Raw genomic sequence first — 23,480 nt, 5'->3', positions numbered from 1 at the left:
GGGATTAAAATGTGTGGCCACTGAGAGATCCTGCTTTCTCAGGCGGACAGAGCGTAGGTGTTCAGCAAAACGACCTCCCAGTCTGCGTCGGGTCTCGCTAATATATAGAAGGCCACATCGGGAGCACTGGACGCAGTATATCACCCCAGCCGACTCAGGTGAAGTGTCGCCTCACCTGGAAGGACTGTCTGGGGCCCTGAATGGTGGTAAGAGAGGAAGTGTAAGGGCATGTGTGGCACTTGGTCCGCTTACAAGGATAAGTGCCAGGAAGGAGATCAGTGGGAATGGATGGGGGGGACGAATGGACAAGGGAGTCACGTAGGGAGCGATCCCTGTGGAAAGCGGGGGGGGGGGGGAGGGGAGGGAAAGATGTGCTTCGTGGTGGGATCCCGTTGGAGGTGGCGGAAGTTACGGAGAATAATATGTTGGACCTGGAGGCTGGTGGGGTGGTAGGTGAGGACCAGGGGAACTCTATTCCTAGTGGGGTGGCGGGAGGATGGAGTGAGAGCAGATATGCTTGAAATGGGGGAGATGCGTTTGAGAGCAGAGTTGATGGTGGAGGAAGGGAAACCCCTTTCTTTAAAAAAGGAGGACATCTCCCTCGTCCTGGAATGAAAAGCGTCATCCTGAGAGCAGATGCGGCGGAGATGGAGGAATTGCGAGAAGGGGATGGCATTTTTGCAAGAGACAGGGTGAGAAGAGGAATAGTCCAGATAGCTGTGAGAGTCAGTAGGCTTATAGTAGACATCAGTAGATAAGCTGTCTCCAGAGATAGAGACAGAAAGATCTAGAAAGGGGAGGGAAGTGTCGGAAATGGACCAGGTAAACTTGAGGGCAGGGTGAAAGTTGGAGGCAAAGTTAATGAAGTCAACGAGCTCAGCATGTGTGCAGGAAGCAGCGCCAAAGCAGTCTTAATGTATCGAAGCAAAAGTAGGGGACAGATACCAGAATAGGTTTGGAACACAGATTGTTCCACAAAGCCAACAAAAAGGCAGGCATAGCTAGGACCCATACGGGTGCCCATAGCTACACCTTTAGTTTGGAGGAAGTGGGAGGAGCCAAGGAGAAATTATTAAGAGTAAGGACTAATTCCGCTAGACGGAGCAGAGTGGTGGTACCGTTTGCCATCTTTCAGCCCACTCTTCTAACTGGCCTAAATCTCTCTGCAAGCTTTGAAAGCCTACTTCATTATCCACAACGTCACCTACCTGCATACTTACTAATCCAATTTACCACCCCATCATCCAGATCATTAATGTATATAACAAACAACATTGGACCCAGTACAGATCCCTGAGGCACACCACTAGTCACTGGCCTCCAACCTGACAAACAGTTATCCACCACCACTCTTTGGCGTCTCCCATCCAGCCACTGTTGAATCCATTTTAGTACTTCAATATTAATACCTAATGATTGAACCTTCCTAACTAACCTTCTGTGTGGAACCTTGTCAAAGGCCTTACTGAAGTCAATGTAGACAACATCCATCGCTTTACCCTTGTCAACTTTCCTAGTAACCTCTTCAAAAAATTCAACAAGATTTGTCAAACATGACTTCCATACACAAATCTATGTTGACTGTTCCTAATCAGACCCTGTCTATCCAGATAATTATATATACCATCTCTAAGAATACTTTCCATTAATTTACCCACCACTGACATCAAACTTACAGGCCGATAATTGCTAGGTTTACTCTTAGAACCCTTTTTAAACAATGGAACAACATGAGCAATACACCAATCCTCCAGCACCATCCCTGTTTCTCATGACATTTGAAATATTTCTGTCAGAGCCCCTGCTATTTCCACACTAACTTCCCTCAAGGTCCTAGGTCCTGTCAGGACCCGGAGACTTATCCACTTAAAAGCGCCAATACTTCCTCTTCTTTAATCATCATAATTTCCATAACTTCCCTACCTGTTTCCCTTACCTTACACAATTCAATATCCTTCTTCTTAGTGAATACCGAAGAAAAATTGTTCAAAATCTCCCCCATCTCTTTTGGTTCCACACCTAGCTGTCCACTCTGATTCTCTAAGGGACCAATTTTATCCCTCACTATCCTTTTACTATTAATGTAACTGTAGAAACCCTTTGGATTTATTTTCACCTTACTTGCCAAAGCAACCTTGTATCTTCTTTTAGCTTTTCTAATTTCTTTCTTAAGATTCTTTTTACATTCTTTATATTCTTCGAGCACCTCATTTACTCCATGCTGCCAATATTTTTTGTAGATATCTCTCTTTTACCAAACCAAGTTTCCAATATCCCCTGAAAACCATGGCTCCCTCAAACTTTTAACCTTTCCTTTCAACCTAACAGGAACATAAGTATTCTGTACCCTCAAAATTTCACTTTTAAATGACCTCCATTTCTCTACTATATCCTTTCCATAAACCAGTTTGTCCCAATCCACTCCTTCTAAATCCTTTCGCATCTCCTTAAAGTTAGCCTTTCTCCAATCAAAGATCTCAACCCAGGGTCCAGACATATCCTTCTCCATAATTATATTGAAACTAATGGCATTGTGATCACTGGACCCAAAGTGCTCCCCAACACATACCTCCGTCACCTGACCTATCTCATTCCCTAGCAGGAGATCCAACACTGCCCCTTCTCTAGTTGGTACCTCTATGTATTGCTGCAAAAACCTATCCTGCACACATTTTACAAACTCCAAACCATCCAGCCCTTTTACAGTATGGGTTTCCCAGTCTATGTGTGGAAAATTAAAATCTCCCACAATGACAACCTTGTGCTTACTACAGATATCCACTATCTCCTTACAAATTTGCTCCTCCAATTATCGCTCCCTATTAGGTGGTCTATAATACACCCCTATAAGTGTTACTACACCTTTCCCATTCCTCAATTCCACCCAAATAGCCTCCCTAGAGGAGCCCTCTAATCTATCCTGCCAGAGCACTGCTGTAATATTTTCTCTGACAAGCAGTGCAACACCTCCCCCTCTTGTCCCTTCGATTCTATCACATCTGAAGCAACAAAATCCAGGAATATTTAGGTGCTAATCACACCCCTCCTGCAACCATGTTTCACTAATAGCTACAACATCATACTTCCAGGTATCAATCCATGCTCTAAGCTCATCCACCTTTCTTACAATGCTGTTAGCATTAAAATAAATGCATTTAAGAAACTTTCCACCTCTTACTCTGTTTATCACTGACGGTGCAAACAACTGTACTATCTCCTTTTTCTTCCTTCTCCCCTACATCTGCTCCTACACTCTGGTTCCCCTCCCCCCTTGTATCTAGTTTAAATCCACTGAAGCCTCTCTAGCAAACCTACCTGCAAGAATATTTGTCCCCCTCCAGTTCAGATGTAAACCATCCTGCCGGAACAAGTCCCACCTTCCCTGGAAAACTGCCCAATTATCTATAAATCTGAAGCCCTCCCTCCTGCACCATGTCTTCAGCCATGTGTTGATCTGCGCTATCTTACTATTTCTAAACCCGCCTGCACGTGGCACTGGTAGCAATCCTGAGATTGATATCCTAGAGGTCCTGTCCTTTAACTTGGCGCCTAACTCCCTAAACTCACCTTTCAGGACCTCCTCACTCTTCCTACCCATGTCATTGATCCCTACATGGACCACTACATCTGGCTGCTCACCCTCCCTCTTGTGAATACTGAGAACTCGATCCGAGATATGGTGGACCTTAGCACCAGGGAGGCAACAGACCATCCGGGATTCTCGATCTCTTCCACAGAACCTCTTTATCTGTCCCCCAACTATCAAATCCCCTATCACTACTGCTCTCCTCTTTTCCCTCCTTCCCTTCTGAGCTGAGGGTCCAGTCTCAGTGCCAGAGATGCAGCCACTGCAGCTTGTTCCTGGTAGGTTGTCCCCAACAACAGTATCCAAAATGATATACTTATTATTGGTGGGAACAGCCACAGGGGTGCTCTGCTCTTCCTGTCTATTCCCCTTCCCTCTCCTGACAGTCACCCAGCTACCTGTCTCCTGACTCTTAGGGGTGACTATCTCCCTGTAACTCTTGTTTATTTCTGCCCCTGCCTCCCAAATGATCCGAAGTTCATCCAGCTCCGGCTCTAGTTCCCTAACTCGGTTTGTCAGGAGCTGCAGCTGGATTCACCTTTTGCAGGTGTAGTCATCAGGGACAATTGTGCTTGCCCTGACTTCCCACATACTGCAAACGGAGCACTCAACTGCCCTAACTGCTGCCTCCATTACCTACTCTTAACCATATAAAAATTACAGCATGGAAACAGGCCAGCTCGGCCCTTTTAGTCCATGCCGAACTCTTACTATCTTAAGGTAATTAAATTAATTAAAGGAACTTACCCGGCCTTACCTCACAAAATCTACCGATACACCGGCCAATTCTCATGTACAATGTTCATTGATGACTACTGCATCTTTAGTAGTACCAGCCATGCAGTCAAAAGTGCAGTTATAACAAAAAAACCTTCCACCTGAGTCTTTGACTCATGGCTACTGCATTGTTACGGGGTCATGTATGTATTTAGGCTAAATGTTATCCTGAGGCCGGACTTACAATGAGGCTGTTAGAACTTGGTGGTTTCACAAGTAGCAGTGGAGGGACAGAACTGTAAATTGTGTAGTGGTAGAACTCAGCAGGTCAAACAGCGTCTGTGTAAGGAAAGGAATTATTGAGCTTAAACCCCTGCTCTAGAAAAGATGCCATTAAGCTGGGAAGAGTGCAGAAGAGATTTACAAGGATACTGCCAGGACATGAGGAACTGAGATACGGAAAGGGGTTGAGTGAATTGAAACCTTTATTCATTGGAGCGTAGGCAGATGGAAGTGATCTTTTAACGGAGTAAAAGATTATGAAGAGCATTGATTGGGTCAATGCACTCATTCTTTTTCCAAAGGTTGAGGAATGAAGAACAAGAGTTCATAGGTTTAATGTGAGAGGGGAGAGATTCAATAGGAACTGGAGAGGCAACTTTTTCATCTGGAGTGTTGTGTGTGGAAAAAGCTGCCAGAGGAAGTGGCTAAGACTGGTGCATCAGTACCATTTAAAAGACACTTGGACAGGTAGGGTAAGAAAGGTTTAAAGAGGATATGGTCCAAACATGGGTCAATGAGATGAGCATAGATGGGTATCTTGATTGCCATGGACAAGTTGGGCTGAAGGGCTTGATTCCATACAACTCTCTGACTCTATCTTCTGCCTGCAGTGAGAGGGCAAACATGGAGACCCGTTATGCTTGAGGTAGAGACTTTACCTCAGAACCCCAATGTGATGTGTAACATGTGACAAGACTTGTGTTTATAAAACACCTCTCACATTCTCAGGACACCCCAGAATTCTAGCCATCGTCCATCTGTGTAATATCTGTGGACAGCCACATCTTACAAACAGGAAGATCGTAATGCTAGGACTACTTGCTTTTAGTGCTGCTGGCTTGGGAGGAGAACTATTGGACAGGAAACCCGCTCATATCTTGCTGTGGGATCTTTCACAGCCATCTCAACTCACTGCCTCACCCTCAGAGTGTCTTTAGCCACAGAAACAGGGTGGTGAGGCCCAGATGTCACTCTAGTAATAAGGCAGAAAGTGCCTAGAACACCTAGTGCCTGTGGAGAGAGACACACACTCAACATTGTTGGACCCGTCCAATTTCCAGGATTTGTTTCCCTCCCCACAGATGTTGCCTGACCTGCTGAGTTTTCTCAGCAATTTTTCTAGTTTTGTTTCATACTTTCAACACTGAGATTTTACAATATTCAGGGCCAGGGTCTGACCCAGGTTTTACAAAAGTCTGAGTACAATATTTGACATCATACTAAGCCATCCTATCTGAAAAGACAGAGAAAATTTGTGCAATCCACTATTTTAAAATGTTTATTAGGAAGCTCTCCATGGACAGGGAGAAAAAATTACAAGTACTTTTATCAAAGTGCGGGGCTGATTATCTTTCAATCTGATTAATGGAAGCTAAGTGACAGAAGCTGCTTCCTTATTGAGGTTTCCCAGGGTCCTCTCAGTTTTGCCAGCCTCTGTCACCTTGCCAGCTCTGTAAGGGCACATGAGCTGTCGTGGCCTCACATTTGATGGGTCCCTGCAGGTAAAGTCAAACCCGGCATCGCAAGGGGCCAGGAGGCCGACAGCGAGGACTGGGCATGCCCGAAGTGGCATGATCTAGAGACACGCAGGCTTGGTAGTGAAGCCTGGCCACACCCAGAGGGGCAGGGGCCAGAGGCCAGAGCCCGATCTCAGGTAGGACAAGGCAGGATTTGGAAGCACAAGAGTAAAGTGGCAGTCACATAGGATCAGGCTCCTGAGCCGGATAAGTTTGGTTCAGGGCTCTATTGGGCCCTGAACTGGTTTAGGGGCCAGGCAGGGCGAAGAATGCAACAGGAATTCAGCACCCCAAGGTATAAGTCAAAGATGCAGGCCAGGTTCATGAAGATCCCACCACTAAATTGCCCAGCTGTGAGGAAAAAACGGAGAGGCAAATTTTCAATCAAGCACTGCTAACGTTTACAGTATTGCTAACTACAAAGAAAACCCCACAAATTTTAAAACAGGCTGCTCACATTTTTATTTAATATTTCCATCACAGGCAATATAACCATATTTCAATTTATTTTAAAAACTTTGTACAAATCCAGTTTGAGTACTAAGATATTACAACAAAGCTAATAATTAATTTATACGCAGGCAATTACACCGCTAACTAAAAAGGTCCATTTCTAGTTGTCTTACAACCTTACTTATTTTTGGGTTCCAAATAGGCACTAAGTAATCAACAATAATGTCACTTGTTGGAAACATGTCTCTCTCCATTCACAGCTGACAATACCTATTATGTTACAACACAACACTGTAGCTCGTCATGGTGGACTACAGGACACACTCACACACTGACATGGCTGGGATTAGAACAATGACTACTAACAGTGGTATGTTAAAGGGTCATCAGTAACCAGCACAGGGTCAGGGCACAGTTAGATCACAATACGGCCTCATCTCTCACACACTGTGACTAAAATGTCAAACGGTGGTGGTGGACAGCAAGTATTCAGACTTTGACTACAGTGTCACACAGATACTACTCACTGTGACTAGTGCCACACGGTGATAGTGCACAGACACTACTCACTGTGACTATGGTGTCACACAGCGGCAGTCAACAGACACCACTCGCAATGGATCCTGAATAGATGCTAGTGTTGGGATCAGCCTTGCTGGGGCATTTCAAAGGGCAGATACAAGTCCAATCACCTGTGCCAATCGGTCATAGAGAACATGAGTGAGTTAGTCTGAGGCAGTCATGCAGCACAGAAACAGGCTGTTTGGCCCATTGAGTCCCTTCCACTAAATACCCATTCACACAGATCCCATTTTATTCTCCCTACATTCCCATCAACTTCCCCACCCCAGAAATTCTACCCATCACCTTACATGCGAGTAGACAATTTCCAGCAGCCACTTAACCCACCGAACCACGCGGGGTTGGGATGGGGGAGGAAACTGGAGCACCCGGGCAAACCCGCACACGCACAGGGAGAAGGTGCAAACTCCACATGCAGGATTGAAGCTGAGACTCTGGAGTTGTGAGGCAGCAGTTCTACCCGCTGCGTCACTGCACATCCATGTTTAATGCACTTTACATTCTAGATAAAGAACAGTGAATTCATTGAAATTTCCCAGCCAGTCTAGCGGGTCGACGATGTGGAGAACCTGACCCATTACTAATCCCATATCCCAGTCCCACTGACACTGTGTTCTGAAGTAGTCACACCATGACAACAGTCTCCCACTGTGCCTGGTGTGTCGCAGACATACAAGCAACAGTGAGACACAGTGGGCGTTCACCACCACTAAACTCTCAGGTTAAATCAAGATCAGCAGTGCACAAGATCCACGTTCAGTTGTAATATAATGGGTAGTGGATACCATGAATGCCTGATTCCAGGGACCATGAGTTGCTCCCCTCCTCAGTAAGCATGAAGCCTTTCCAACCCTGCTTAACAAGGATGCCTGATCTCCAGTTCCCATCCAACCTGTGACACTGGGGGCCCTTCAGGATGCCCCCCACCCCACCTGAATCAAGCCACAATTTTCCACTGTGTACTTTCATTACTTACTGACCTCACCACAAAGAACAGCCCTCACACCCCAGCTTTTAGCTCTGCTTAGATTCTCAGCCTCACTGGGTGGCCTTCCAAGGTTTCAGACAACACGAAGACCAGGTACTCTAGTCACTTAATAACACGAGCCCAGAGTAAGAGGGGGTGTGGAATGGGTGGGCCTTCTCACCTTGAGTTGCCACAGGAGGGGTTAGACCTGAAATGCCCCTAATATCTCCACACCAGCACCTATCAGCAGGGACCCCAGATAGTGACTGCATGTGGAAACCTCAACCAATATGTAGCCCCAGTGGACCCTGCCTGATTATGGCAACTGACCTGCCCTAGCCAAGCCACACCGATCAGAGATCAGGGCTCGGATTTCTTGGCTTACTATCAGAGTTAAAGTAGTCCAAATAACTTCTCCAATACAATCTCTTCTGGCCATTTAGTGTTTGGCTTCACAAATACACAACATTTTAGTTTGCATATTATGCATATTTACACCTTTATCCACAAACGCACAATATATATGTACACTTCTATTGATATCTACATAAACACACATACAAATGTGGACATTTACCCTGTTTTACATTCTGCAATTCAATGCACACAATACACGCAGAAAACCTGGATACCAGCGATGAAGAAGAAAATAAACATTTAGATATGAGGGTGTGAATTTTGGAAGAGAAAACATCACCGTCTCTGTAGAAAAGAAAACTGAGCAGGGCAGAAGAGCAGAGAGGACACAACAAGACCAACTATTAAAAACCATGCCAAAGGTCAGCCGAACAATTAAACGTGCAGACCAAGGAAATTCAGAAGTTATGTTAAACTTGTAAAGAATCATGATAGTCTTCACTTCAAAAAGGATAGCAAAACAGCAAGACCATATTTTCAAAAATGTGCAATGATATTGCTGAAAACTTTAGAGTGATGAGAAATGGCTGGAACTTTACTCTTTAGAAAGAGAGACAGAGCAGTGACCTGATCCGTGTCTTCCAAATTCTGAATGGGTTGCGACAGACATGGTACATTCCCACCAGTGAGAGAATCCCAAACTGGTGGCTGGTGATATCCAACAGGAAATTAAGGAGACAACGGTCAGGATATGGAATTCAACATTTCTGGAAGTGGATCAGATGCTTTCAAGAGAACGGATCATGAAGGGGAAGAAACTAGAAAGGCGTTTTTAAAGGCCAGATGGCCTATTTCTTTGCTGTATAACAATATAAATATAGACATACATAAACACACAGTTTCTCACACACACCTAAAGTACACAAAACTGCATAATAGGTTTAAACAATTATTCTAGAGCAAATTCTAAAGTCAAACTATCACTCCAGTAAGAACTGTAAAAACCAAACCTCGCATTTGAAATCCTGTCAATCCATTCCACAATTCAAAAGCATAGGGAGGCCATAAAAGTAAGTTGGCCCAGTAGTCTTTTGGAAAGAACCGTCTAATTCTTCTGCCAGAGCCTTGAAAATGTTTCCTTCTCACACGTCCATTTTGAAGTTGTACTCATGTGCAGGTCATAGGCAGTGGAGGCTTCAGTGCTTTCTGTAATGTGTGTACAGCAGTTAATCGTCCTGTAAGGCCTTAATTCCCGTGCATTCTCTCTGCCACATGATGTACATCACAGTTCCTCTGTTTCTCCAGGATCCAGTGTGGATATTGGCAAATGCACATGTGTCAAAGCACACAAAGACGGTCTCTAAATTCCCTGAATGATGCCGGTGCCCTATCAGAATCACAAATACAAGTCATTTGGTGTGAACTGCCATTAACTTTCCAGTGCAACAAACAGAATGGCAGAGGAACAGCTCTGCAGGTTGGGCAACATCTGTAGAGAGAAACAAACAATTGTGTTTTGCATCGAGTCCCTTCATCCGGATAAGACATTGACTGTCCATTTTCCTCCCTGACTCACTGGGCTCTACCACAGGCTTGTTTCTTGCTCCAAATTCTACAACAGGTGGCTTCACTAGTCCCCAGATATCCAACTAAAGAAAAATCAGGAATCCCAACACTGCCTCTGAGGATGGGGATTGAAATCTGTCAGAGTATGACTAAGGGGAGTAAAAACAGGTATTTTCAATTACTGATTAATATAACCAGCAATATTTTACATTCCTTCACCATGTAATGCCACACCTGTCAGTCTGATCATGTTGGTGAACACGTCCGACAAAACAATGGTTCGGCAAATGTCTGGAAAATGGGAAAGACAGCAATGGGTAACACTGACAGATGGAGCACCAGAAATGGCAGCTTCAGGTCCTCAAGTCAGTCACCCCATGAAAGCAGAGCACCTATAAATGACAGTACCTTGACAAAGTAGATAGGAAAGCCATTGTTTTTGTAGACAGCTTAAATTATCTACTGTGTTAAAACTATGTACAGCCAGAGATACAGGAGAGTTGGTGGAAGAATTTAAAACAAACCAAAGACACAATGAAAGCAATAATAACCCATCCACCTCTGGAGAATGAGACAATGCCAACCTGATCTGACAGTAAACACTGTTGGATATAAAACTGCATTCCAAACACAAGATATTCTGCAGATATTGGAGATTCAGGATAACACACACACACACACACAAGATATTTGAGGAACACAGCAAAGCAGGCAGCATCTGTGGAGGGGAATAAAAAGTTGGTGTGTTGGGCCGAGACCCTTTGTCAGTACTGGACAGGAAGGGGCAGAACCCAGAATGAGAAGGGAGGGGAAGGAGTATAAGCTGGAAGGTGATAAGTGAAGCCAGGTGAGAGGGAAGGTAGGGGAGTGAGGGAGGGGGATGACTCAAGAAGGTGGGAGGTGATAGGTAGAAAGGTAAACTACCGGAAAAGAAGGAATCTGATAGAATGGGCCATGTCTTCAGCTATCACCTTCCAGCTTGTACTCCTTCCCCTTCCCCCCACTTTATTCAGGTGTCTTACCCCTTCCTTTCCAGTGCTAATGAAAGGGCTTGGCTCAAACCATTGACCCTTTATTCCTCTCCGTAGATGCTGCCTGACCTGCTAAGTTCCTCCAGCATTTTGTGCGTTAAAACTACATTCCAAATCAGCTTTTCCATGAGTAGCTCATAATCACAGAATCACACAGCAGCCAGGGAGGCCATTTGGCCCATTCCAGCTGTGTCAGCTCCTTGAAAGAGCTGCCCAGTCAATCCCATAATGCTTTTACCCCTGAAAGTGGTCTTTAATGATAACGGGAGATGGTTCGAGGGGCTTCCTTCACTCTCTCCAAATGCCCAACATTTTGGGGGAGCAACTAGTGAAACCACAGCATTGACATCCTCCACTCCGAATCCAAAATGTACTGTGGCAGTGACTGGATCGACACCTACGCCACCAACAAAAATAAAACAAGCTGTCCAGTCTCAGCAGGTCAGGCAGCATCTGTGAAGGGCCGAGAGGCGGTCGGCAATTCAAGTGGAGGGAAGTCCCAAAGAAGGGTCTCGACCCACAACAGCAGCTGCCCCTCGGGGCTTCTACAGCTGCTGCCTGACCTGCTGAATCTTCAGTCTGCTGTTTCTGTTGCCTCTCTATACAGCAACCTCTCGTGCCCACACCCAGGCCAGCCCCCGATCCAGACAGGTAGGAGTGTCGGCATGCCGACCGTCACCAGGAAACCAAGGGAACTGGCCATCCTGGGGGAGAGGGATGGGGGGGGGGGGCTGAGCCAGCTCAAACAACACCCAACTCCCCACCCCCTCCTCGCGACGCCCAGCGGACAAGGAGGGGAGTGGTGAGGTGAGGGGGCCACCTTTCAGGGGAGCGGAGGGGAGGATCACCCTCCCTGGGGAGGGGAGAGGTTGGGAAGAAATGGGGAGGGGGTCTCCTTTTCAATGACTGGATGGAGTGGGGCAGAGTGGGAGGGAAGGGAAGTACCCCTCTCATGGTGGGAGGGAGATCCCTTTCAGGTGAGGGGAGGGGTGGTGTCCCATTTTTACGGGAGGGCAGTGGCCCGCTGTAGCTTCTCACAGGCGGCCCGGTGCCGCAGGAAACTGTCCCGCCACATGAACTTCTTGCCGCAGACGTGGCACTCGAAGGGCTTGAGGCCGGTGTGGATCTTCATGTGCTCCACCAGGTGGTGCTTCATCTTGAACTTCTTGCCGCAGATGGTGCAGCCGAAGGGCCGCAGGTTGAGGTGCATGTTGATGTGCCGGTCCCGTTGGCTCCGGTGGGTGAACGCCTTGCCGCAGTGACAGGCGAACATCTTGCCACCGGCCCCCGCTCCCGCTCCGCCCCCAGCCGCACCGTGCCGAGTGTCGCCCTGCGGCCAGCAGCCCCCGGGTGGGCCCCCGGCGCCCGGCCGCGGGCAGCAGCCACCACCGCCACCTCCTCCTCCTCCGCCGCCACCGCCTCCGTCTCCTCCTCCGCCCCGGGGGCTGCCCCCGTCCGTTCCTTCGTAGGTGAACTCCTCAGAGGAGCCGCACAGGTCGCCTGGCTCCTCGAAGGACGGCTCCTCGGCGGCCGCCAGCAGCTCGGGCCCGGCCAGGGTGCAGACGTCGCTGATGCTGAGCGGCTGGGGCTCGGCCCGCCGGCAGCCCGCCGTCTTCACAAAATGGTGCTCATCCTCCTCACAGGTCAGCACCAGGTCCTCCTCCGGCTTCTCCTTCTTGACCAGGACCCAGCGCGAGGGCGGTGCTTGCGCTGGGCCCGCCGGGGTGTACGCCGGTGGCTGGAAGAGGCTGTCAGCCAAGCCTCCTTCCCCCGTCCCCTCCGCCCCCTGGTTGCTGGTGACCTTCTGCTCCAGCTCCTTGGCCTTGTCCGCCTCATCCTCCTCCTCCTCTTCATCCTCCACCTGCGGTGTAAGGAAGTCAAAGTCAAGTCATGCCAACGAGAAACTCAACTTGCAGCAGCATCACAGACCTTTCACATCAGCGACAACAGTCACACAAAGAACGTAAACAGTACAAAATTATACAAGCAAGAGCACAATTAGCAACAGAGAGCACAGAGGTTGGAGTGCTATGATCAGAAAATTTAAGCACAAGAGTTGAAAAGTTTGAGCACAAGGATCAAGAAGGTTGAGTGCAAAATTAACAAGCCTGTTATTCTGACTGGAGATCCGCGACTAGTGTTCTGCGGAGATCAGTGCTCTGTTGTTTGTGTCTTGGGCAAAATGTAGACGGATTGATTAGCATGTCCGCAGATGACACAAAAATGAGTGGAGCTGTGGGCAGTGATAAAGGTCGTGAAAGGATATAGAACTGTTATGTGTGGAGAAATAGCAGATGGGGTTTAATCCAGGCAACAGTGAACTGTTGAACGCTGGGAGGTCAAATATAAGGGGAAATTATACAGTTGATGGCAGGATGCTGCACAGCATTGTTGTACTGAGGAATCTTGCTGTCCAAATCCATATTTCCCTGAAAATGGTGGCACAAGTAGACAGAGTGGTAAAGAAGCCAAATGGCATGCTTGCCTTCATCACTAGGGGCTTAAAGTATAAGAGTCAGGAAGTCGTACAAAACCTTGGTTAGGATGCACTTGGGATTTCTGACTGTAATTCTGGTTTGCCCCATTATACGAAGGATATGGAGTCTGTGGAAAGGTGCAGAAAAGGATTACCAAGATGCAGCCTCCATCGTGTGCCAGAAAGAGGTTTTTCCAAGATGCTGCCTACATTGTGTTCTAGGAGGTTTACCAGGATGCTGACTGCATTGTAAGCTAGAAAGAGAGGTCCAACAAACTGGATTGTTTTCTCTAAAGCATTGGAACCTGAGGGGAGATGTAATAGGAAGTTTATAAAATTACAAGAGGCTGAGATGAGGGACATGGTTAGACTCTTTTTCCTACAGTAGATATCAGGCACTAGGGAGCATAGGATTAAGGTGGGGGAGGGAGGGGTTCAAAGGAGATGTGCGGAGCAGGTTTATACACAGAGGGAGGCGGGTGCGTGGAATGTACTGCTAGAGGTGGCAGTGGAAGCAGATGTGGCAGAGGCATTTATTAGACAGACACACAGGAATACACCAGGTAAGGAAGGATAGGGATCATATGCAGCTGGTTTACTTTGGAACAGACGGCGTGCCATAGGTCCCCTCTCTGTTCCCCGTACCACCTACCTCCTCCTCGTCCTCATCTTCCTCCTCCTCCTCCCCTCCCTCCGCCCCCTCGTCCACCTTAATGGTCACCTCCTCAGCCTCGGGCCTGGCCTCTGCCGCCTCCCGGGGGCTGAAGTAGTTGCTGCTGCTGGGCGACTGGCTGTCGGCGGGGCGGCAGGGGCGCTGGCAGCTGGGGGTGGGGGCAGGCGTCGGCGGCTGGCTCTCCCGCAGCAGCTCCGTGCACTTGTCCACCACGTGCCACATCTGCAGGAAGCTCCCCACCGTCAGGTAGCTGACGATGTCGGCCGGCAGCACTGCCAGCCGGCCGGCGTAGCAGGAAGCCAGGATGCTCTCAAAGGCTCGCGAGTCCATCACTCCCGGCAGCACCAGGCGGCTGGCATTGCGGAACAGCACCTGGTCGTGGAAGTAGGGCGAGGAGGCGGCCAGCACCGCCCGGTGAGCCTTGAACACCTTGCCCTGCACGTGGATGGAGATGTCGCAGAACTTGCCCTCCATCCGCTGCTGGTTCAGGCTCTCCAGCAGGTTGTTACCGAAGTTGGGAAACTCTACGTACAGCACATTGCTTCCTGCCTCCATGGCTCCTGGCTGCTGCGAGTCCGAATGGGGTGGTAGAGGGGAGAAAAGACACAGGACATAACTTAGCATGAGGAAATGAGGAGGAGAGATCCCCACCCTGAGCCCCACACCAGCCCAGTGTCAGGGGAGGCTGCAGATGCCAGAATCTGGAGTAATGAGTAAAGCATTGAAGGACTCAGCAGGTCAGGCAGCATCGGGGGAGGGAAGAGGGCAGTCAGCATTTCCAATCAAGACCCTTCACCTGAACTGAAGAGCAGAGGGGAGACTGCCAGCCAGGTGAAGGGCCTGGACCTGAGATGTCGAATGTCCCATGTCCATTCGGTCTGCTGAGCTCCAGCAGCGCTGTGGTATAGTACAGAAACAGGCCTTTTGGCCCATTGCAGCCATGCTGGTCTCCTCAGCTACACTGACCTCACTCACCCCCATGAGGTCCGCATCCTTCTGTGCCTAGCCGAAGAGTCTGTTTAAGTACCTCTTAAGTGTAGGAACGATGTCTGACTGCACCACTCCCAGGTACAGCTACGCACGTGCACGTTATGTACAAATAATGTTAATTTACATTTCACCTCATCTAGCAACATATAGCACTGCTACTGAAAATAAGTTAATTTTACAAATATTTGTACCCTGCAGATCTACATCCATGACATCAATAAACTTAAATAATTATCATTTTTAAAAGTCATTTGGACAGGTACAGAGACAGGAAGGGTTTAGAAGGATTAGAGCCAAAAACAAAGGGGACACACTCAGGTAGTAAACTTTGTCAGTATGGACAAGGTGGGCTGAAGGGCCTGTTTCCAAGCTGCATTATTCCATGACCTCCTCTGGTAGTGCATGCCAGATATCAACTCCCTTCTCCTACATCCTCCTGCTTTTAATAAACCCACCACTTGAAAGAGATTCTATCCTACTGCATCAATGCTTCTCATAATCTTAAATGCTTTTACCAGATCACCCTCCAGCTTCCTTTGCTCCTGGGAAAACAAGCTCAGCCTATTCTCTCCTCACAGGACTGAAGTCCTCTGGTCCCAGCAACATCCTGCTGAATATCCTCCATACGCTCTCTCGTGCAACCACGTACCAGTGATTAAAGTTTAAAGCCAGCATCACATTTGGGTTCCTAATGAGTGGATTCATTCCCCTTTCCCATCTCCAGTGGGAACAGGAGAGGACCTCAGTCCACTGAAGCACGGTGGATCCTTTCCTCTGTCCCTTAGTCCCTCCCACCACTGCTCCCTATCCGCTGATCCCCTAAGTAACAAACATACATCAATCGCAGTCCCAAAATGAAGACATCCTTGTCTGCAGGCTTGGTGACGAGGTTGGGATCAGCACGAAGGCAGCAGGGAGCCGCCCGCTCCACCGACACTACCAAATGCCAATCAGTAGGCTGTACTGCTACAGGAACACCAGATCTGGATCCATGCAGGAACACAAGAGGATTTATCTGCTTTGTTGATAGTGTGGCGGTTTATGGGGAATTAGGTGAGCCACTGCTGAGAATAACCAGCTCCATATAGCAGCTCCTGTTGCTTGGGCAAGTACTTACAGTGCCTACAAAATAGTAGCCGATTTAGAATTAATGACTGATGCCTCGAGCATCACATGCAAAATGCTGGAGAAACTCCGCTGTTCAGAGAGCATCAATAGAAGGGAATATGTAACAGTGCGCAGACTGTAGTGAAGGTACATAGACAGTAATACAGACAACAGAATTTACAACAATACATATTTGCACTGTTTCCTTTGAGAATGAGGTCCCAGACAAGATGTCCAGAATATAAGACAAGGAACAATATTTTATCCTAATGAGTTGGCAGACTCGCTTAGGGTAAAATACTGTTTCTGGTCTTATCCACTCTTGAGATTGTACATAGAGATTAAGTCTGGGCTTCATCTTGTTATGTAAAGTATAAAGAACAAAGCTTCTCCAGCATCTCCCTGGCCTCCCAAGTACCTCTGAAATGTATACACCTCTGGAAGGTAGCAAAGACACCATTTCTACGTACAGCTGAGATCCCACAAACAGCAATCAGGCAACAAGCCCGTTTGTGGTGCTGAATATTGGGCAGGAAATTCTTCTGTGAAGGTACTTGGGTTTGCAAATGGTTTCCAGTCAAGGCGACCCCATCTCCACCTAAGCAGGCTTGGTTAGTCTTGTCCACAGAGCCACACACTGAAAACAAAAGAGAGATAATTAATCCAACAATCTAGCACTCACCTTCAACATAAGCCTAGAGCCCAAACTAAAACCTAACTCCTTCCCTACATAACTTAAGGGAAAACACCAGCTGAAAGTGTTCAAGGTTCCCATCTCTTTAGATATTGGATTAATTAAATAGTTGTATGTGTATTAAATATTCATTTCTCCAGATCCTTTACACTTTAAGAACATCTGAACTTTTCAACTCAATTCCAGCCTAAACTCACTCCCAGGTAACTGTTATTCCATATTTAAACACACTGAACCTCCCCATTAAATTATAACCAGTGATCCAGTCCCGGGTGACTATTATTCCATATACAAACCATCCGAACACATTGATTTGATTCCAGCCTGTAACTCACTCTCTGGCAACTGTTACTCCACGTATAGACATCCTGCAACACTCAAATAAATTATACACCTGGGACTGAGTCACGGGTTAGGTAAATCCACTAAACTTCCTGACTAGTCTAAGGGATACTCCCAGCTATCTAGTATTCATTTGATAACCCACAGAATCATTTGATTAGATTCCAACCCATAATTCCCTCTTGAATTCTATCTTTCTGTATTTAAACGACCCAAGTTTGATTCCTGTCTATAAGGCAGCTGATAATAGTGCTGTGATTTGAGAGGTAAGCACTTACTTAGGCAGACACTCATTTAATTACAGTGTATACACACGAATGTAGACATTAACATATACATTTGCACACATACACATTAACACGTGTAGTACATACATATTTATTTACACAGACAAACCTGAATATGCAGACACACTATATACTTGTAAGTAAACGTGTGCACACACATACACTTCCTTTACCATACACATTGTCCTTCACACCAGCGTCTGTATTTCTACACAGGCATTACAAACATATGGGTTCACAAATGCATGCAGACCACACGCCCCCCACCCCCCAGCAGCAGCAGCACCACCACCACCACCACCACCACAACAACCGTGTAGCACACGCACACATCCATGCACAGCACGACTAAACCTAATCATCCCTCCATCTCTCTCCCGGCCTCTGTCATCCTCAGCCCCTAGAGAGTCGCTCTGGCCCACGGTGATTCCTTCCGGCAGTGCCCGGGGAAGGGGAGCGGAGGACCGGGCCTGTTAAGCCGCGACCAGCAGCCCGGTCTCAGGCCCACACACGGTGCTACAACTCGGGCAAGGGCTGCTACCAGAGACCGAGGCTTCAGTCCAGGCCTCAGGAGGCGGCGGGAGATGGAGGGACCGGGCGGGGCGGTACTCGCGGTAGGGGGCGGCGAGCCCTGAGATACTCACGGCAGGCGGAGGCTGCGCCTGGCGGCGGCCGAGGCTCCCGCTCCGAATTAGGGCAGCGGGAGGACAGGGCAGCGCCCCCAGCCGGCACCGAGCGGGAGAGCGGCAGTAGATCCGGGTGGTCCGAGTGTCCGGAGAACCTGGCGAGGCGAGGTCCGGGTCCGCGGGGGTCCCGTTCCGGAGAGCGAACTGCAGGAGTCACGGGAGGGGATCCAATCCACGGGACGGTGTGCGGGGCCAAGTAACGGTTACTAGGAGCCCCTGGAATCGGAGACCCAGACTGGGCTCCGGGAATCCCGGGTACTGGGAACGTCGGATGACAGCAGCCTCCAGCACTAGGAGTCCCGGAAACCAAGGGTCCTGGATATGAGCGGGAGGTCCAGGCACTGAGACTCCAGGAGCGGCAGACACTGGGAGTCTACGCATCCAAGAATCCCAGGGCACTGAGAGGGACAGGTCGAGATCTAGACTGCTGGGCTCCATAAGCAATAGATAACAGAGGCCCCAACACTGGGGCTCTCTGAGACCCTGTCTGAGCTTTGGGAATCCTGCTCACCAGGACATTGGGAGGGGTAAGGAAAACTCTCAGCACTGGGGATTCCCGGACTTGGAGCAGAAGGCACTGGGAGCCCACATAACCACAAGTGACAGGCAGTGTGAATTGCCTTGGAGTCCAATGTACTGGGATGGGTGGACACCAGAAGTATGGGCAGTGGAAGTCTGGGGTAAGGAGATCACCGTGTTTGGGAGTTGAGGACGCTGGGAATGTTAGACACCAACAGTGGCAGACTCTGGGAGTGATGGACACCAGGAATGGCATGCTGTGGAAGTGACAGAATCTGGAAGTGGTGGGCTCTAGGAGCTCAAAGATTTGGGCACACAACACCAAAATTCCCAGTCACCCAGATAGACAGACCCGGATGTGACCACTAGGAGTGTCAGACAGAGCCATAAGCGCTGGGCAACACCAGAAATGGGTAGAAGATCAGCTGATACTGGCAGCTCCTGGAGCAGAGACACCAGGAGCACTGGGTAATGGGATAACTCGGCATGTAGAGCCCCCAAAAATTAATTTTTTAATCAAGTTATTTGTAAATCATTGCACCAACCTTTCCGCTGGCAGCAAGCACTAGCACTGTGATTAGTATAATGCAAGCAAACCGGATTCAATTCCTGCCATTGTCTGTGAGGAGTTTTGTGTTCTCCCCGTGACCATGTGGGTTTCTCAGGCTGCCCCAGTTTCCTCCCACATTTCAAGGATGTTCAGGTTAAGGTTTGTAAGTTGTGGGCATCGGTGCCAGAAGCATGACAACACAGCACATACTCGGACTGTATTGGTCATTAACACAAATGCCGCATTTTACTGAATGTTTCGATGTACATATGAAGATAATGAAGATCTGCCCACTGATGCTCTAGTTTCTGCCAGGGCCATTTTTTACAGTCTCAACTGGATAATAAATTGAATTACAAAGTGCAGTGGATTGACTGATGTTATTCAAATATGTCACTAACTGTGCAGCCAAGGAGCCCTCGTAAAACTCACCAGTGGGAATTATCTACCAGTCCTGATGCAGGGTTTTGTCCTGAAACATTGACAGTTCCCTTTCCGCCTAAAGACACTGCTCATACCACCAAGCTCCTTCAGAGGATTGTTCGTTGCTCCAGTTTCCAGCAGCTGCAGCCTCCTCTGCCCCCTTAGGGAGTTAATTTTCTGAACTTAAAGAGGGGCAACTTTGAAGGTATGAGACGTGAATTAGCTAAGATAGACTGGCAAATGACACTTAAAGGATTGACGGTGGATATGCAATGGCAAGCATTTAAAGGTTGCATGGATGAACTACAACAATTGTTCATCCCAGTTTGGCAAAAGAATAAATCAAGGAAGGTAGTGCACCCGTGGCTGACAAGAGAAATTAGGGATAGTATCAATTCCAAAGAAGCAGCATACAAATTAGCCAGAGAAAGTGGCTCACCTGAGGATTGGGAGAAATTCAGAGTTCAGCAGAGGAGGACAAAGGGCTTAATTAGGAAGGGGAAAAAAGATTATGAGAGAAAACTGGCAGGGAACATAAAAACTGACTGTAAAAGCTTTTATAGGTATGTAAAAAGGAAAAGACTGGTAAAGACAAATGTAGGTCCCCTACAGACAGAAACAGGTGAATTGATTATGGGGAGCAAGGACATGGCAGACCAATTGAATAATTACTTTCGTTCTGTCTTCACTAAGGAGGACATAAATAATCTTCCAGAAATAGTAGGGGACAGAGGGTCCAGTGAGATGGAGGAACTGAGCGAAATACATGTTAGTAGGGAAGTGGTGTTAGGTAAATTGAAGGGATTGAAGGCAGATAAATCCCCAGGGCCAGATGGTCTGCATCCTAGAGTGCTTAAGGAAGTAGCCCAAGAAATAGTGGATGCATTAGCGATAATTTTTCAAAACTTGTTAGATTCTGGACTAGTTCCTGAGGATTGGAGGGTGGCTAATGTAACCCCACTTTTTAAAAAAGGAGGGAGAGAGAAACCGGGGAATTATAGACCGGTTAGCCTAACGTCGGTGGTGGGGAAACTGCTGGAGTCAGTTATCAAAGATGTGATAACAGCACATTTGGAAAGCGGTGAAATCATCGGACAAAGTCAGCATGGATTTGTGAAGGGAAAATCATGTCTGACGAATCTCATTGAATTTTTTGGGGATGTAACTAGTAGAGTGGATAGGGGAGAACCAGTGGATGTGGTATATTTGGATTTTCAAAAGGCTTTTGACAAGGTCCCACACAGGAGATTAGTGTGCAAACTTAAAGCACACAATATTGGGGGTAAGGTATTGATGTGGATGGAGAATTGGTTAGCAGACAGGAAGCAAAGAGTGGGAATAAAGGGGACCTTTTCAGAATGGCAGGCGGTGACTAGTGGGGTACCGCAAGGCTCAGTGCTGGGACCCCAGTTGTTTACAATATATATTAATGACTTGGATGAGGGAATTAAATGCAGCATCTCCAAGTTTGCGGATGACACGAAGCTGGGTGGCAGTGTTAGCTGTGAGGAGGATGCTAAGAGGATGCAGGGTGACTTGGATAGGTTGGGTGAGTGGGCAAATTCATGGCAGATGCAATTTAATGTGGATAAATGTGAAGTTATCCAGTTTGGTAGCAAAAATAGGAAAACAGATTATTATCTGAATGGTGGCCGATTAGGAAAAGGGGAGGTGTAACGAGACCTGGGTGTCATTATACACCAGTCATTGAAAGTGGGCATGCAAGTACAGCAGGCGGTGAAAAAGGCGAATGGTATGCTGGCACTTATAGCGAGAGGATTTGAGTACAGGAGCAGGGAGGTACTACTGCAGTTGTACAAGGCCTTGGTGAGACCACACCTGGAGTATTGTGTGCAGTTTTGGTCCCCTAATCTGAGGAAAGACATCCTTGCCATAGAGGGAATACAAAGAAGGTTCACCAAATTGATTCCTGGGATGGCAGGACTTTCATATGAAGAAAGACTGGATGAACTGGGCTTGTACTTGTTGGAATTTAGAAGATTGAGGGGGGATCTGATTGAAACGTATAAAATCCTAAAGGGATTGGACAGGCTAGATGCAGGAAGATTGTTCCCGATGTTGGGGAAGTCCAGAACAAGGGGTCACAGTTTGAGGATAAAGGGGAAGCCTTTTAGGACCGAGATTAGGAAAAACTTCTTCACCCAGAGAGTGGTGAATCTGTGGAATTCTCTGCCACAGGAAGCAGTTGAGGCCAGTACATTGGCTATATTTAAGAGGGAGTTAGATATGGCCCTTGTGGCTACGGGGATCAGGGGGTATGGAGGGAAGGCTGGGGCGGGGTTCTGAGTTGGATGATCAGCTATGATCATAATAAATGGCGGTGCAGGCTCAAAGGGCCGAATGGCCTACTCCTGCACCTATTTTCTGTGTTTCTATGTTAATTTTGGCCATCACTGGGAGTCATACTTTATGCAAAGGGTTGTTGAAGCCAGACATCAGAGATCTAGGACATGGCTGCAGAATCTGATCGGTGCAGTGTGCCTGCCCTGATGCCTCACCAATGAGCCCTGCTCTATCATGCTTGCCTTCGTAGATCGAGGTACTGAGCACAAGAGTCAGGACATCATGCTGTATCTGTACAAAACATTGGTCAGGCTCCACTTGAAGCATTCTGGAAGGATGTAGTAATGTTAGAAAGACTCCGGAAGAAATTCACCAGGCTGTTGCCTAGAATTTAGTTGCAAAAGGAGTTTGGATAGACTGGGTTTGAAGGAGTTTAAAACTAGAGGGCACAGGTTTAAGGTGAGAGGGGAGAAGATTGAAGGGTATATCTTTCACACAGAATATGCTGATTGTCAGGAATGAGCGGCCGGAGGGCATGATATGTACAACATTTAAAAGGCATTTGGACAGAAAAAGATGAAGTGCATGTGAATGAGTTTGGCATAGATGATTAAGATGGATGAGATTCTGTTTCGATGTTGGACAACACTATGAAGCGGAGACTTTCTCCATGGTTCAGACACTAAAGCACTTCTTTAAGAAGTCCTTACAGACTTCGGTTCTGGAAATGGAATTGGTTTATTATTGTCACAGGTACCAAGGTAGAATAACGAACTGTTTTATACGCTATCTGTACAGATCATTTCATTCCAATATTGCATTGAAGTAGTACAAGAAAAAAGAATAATGCATTGCAAAATAAAGTGCCACAGAAACAGTGCAATGCAGTCAGACAATAAGGTGTAAGGCCATAACAAAGTAGGTTGTGAGTTCAAAAGTTCATCGTTAACAAACAAAATATCTACTCAAATGTCTTAGAACATAGGAACAGCACAGGAACAGGCCTTTGGGTCAACGGTGTAGTGCTGAACTAATTAAACTAGTAATTATGCACTTGTGTTGGCGCGTGGCCAAGTGGTTAAGGTGTCGGTCTAGTGATCTAAAGGTCACTAGTTCAAGCCTAAGCTGAGGCAACGTATTGTGTCCTTGAGCAAGGCACTTAATCACACATTGTTCTGCGACGACACCAGTGCCAAGCTGTATTGGCCCTAGTGCCCTTCCCTTGGACAACATTGGTGGCGTGGAGAGGGGAGACTTGCAGCATGGGCATCTGCCAGTCTTCCATACAACCTTGCCCAGGCCTGCGCCCTGGAAACCTTCCAAGGCACAAATCCATGGTCTCACGAGACTAACGGATGCCTATTAAAAAAA

General features: G+C 47.5%; 2 protein-coding genes across 2 annotated transcripts in view; one reads left to right on the top strand and one right to left on the bottom strand.

Moving 5' to 3' along the window:
- Positions 1 to 11,091: 11,091 nt before the first annotated feature.
- LOC140198113 (zinc finger and BTB domain-containing protein 43-like) lies at positions 11,092 to 18,350 on the bottom strand. The gene is made up of 4 exons (XM_072259036.1): positions 18,272 to 18,350; positions 16,723 to 16,941; positions 14,187 to 14,774; positions 11,092 to 12,919 (listed from the first exon to the last, which is right to left on the bottom strand). Exons 2-4 carry the CDS (start codon positions 16,762 to 16,764, stop codon positions 12,062 to 12,064), a joined length of 1,488 nt encoding a protein of 495 aa, XP_072115137.1. The 5' UTR covers positions 16,765 to 16,941; positions 18,272 to 18,350; the 3' UTR covers positions 11,092 to 12,061.
- A 604-nt stretch (positions 18,351 to 18,954) lies between these two features.
- LOC140198436 (zinc-binding protein A33-like) overlaps positions 18,955 to 23,480 on the top strand; it is a 35,020-nt gene continuing 30,494 nt past the window's right edge. Inside the window, exon 1 of the mRNA XM_072259526.1 lies at positions 18,955 to 18,993. Within this exon, the coding sequence (XP_072115627.1) occupies positions 18,955 to 18,993 (39 nt within the window). The remainder of the gene's footprint in view (positions 18,994 to 23,480) is intronic.

The sequence above is a fragment of the Mobula birostris genome, chromosome 5 (genome assembly GCF_030028105.1).
Source record: "Mobula birostris isolate sMobBir1 chromosome 5, sMobBir1.hap1, whole genome shotgun sequence".
Classification (NCBI taxonomy): domain Eukaryota; kingdom Metazoa; phylum Chordata; class Chondrichthyes; order Myliobatiformes; family Myliobatidae; genus Mobula; species Mobula birostris.
This window is presented reverse-complemented; position numbering and strand designations above follow the sequence as displayed.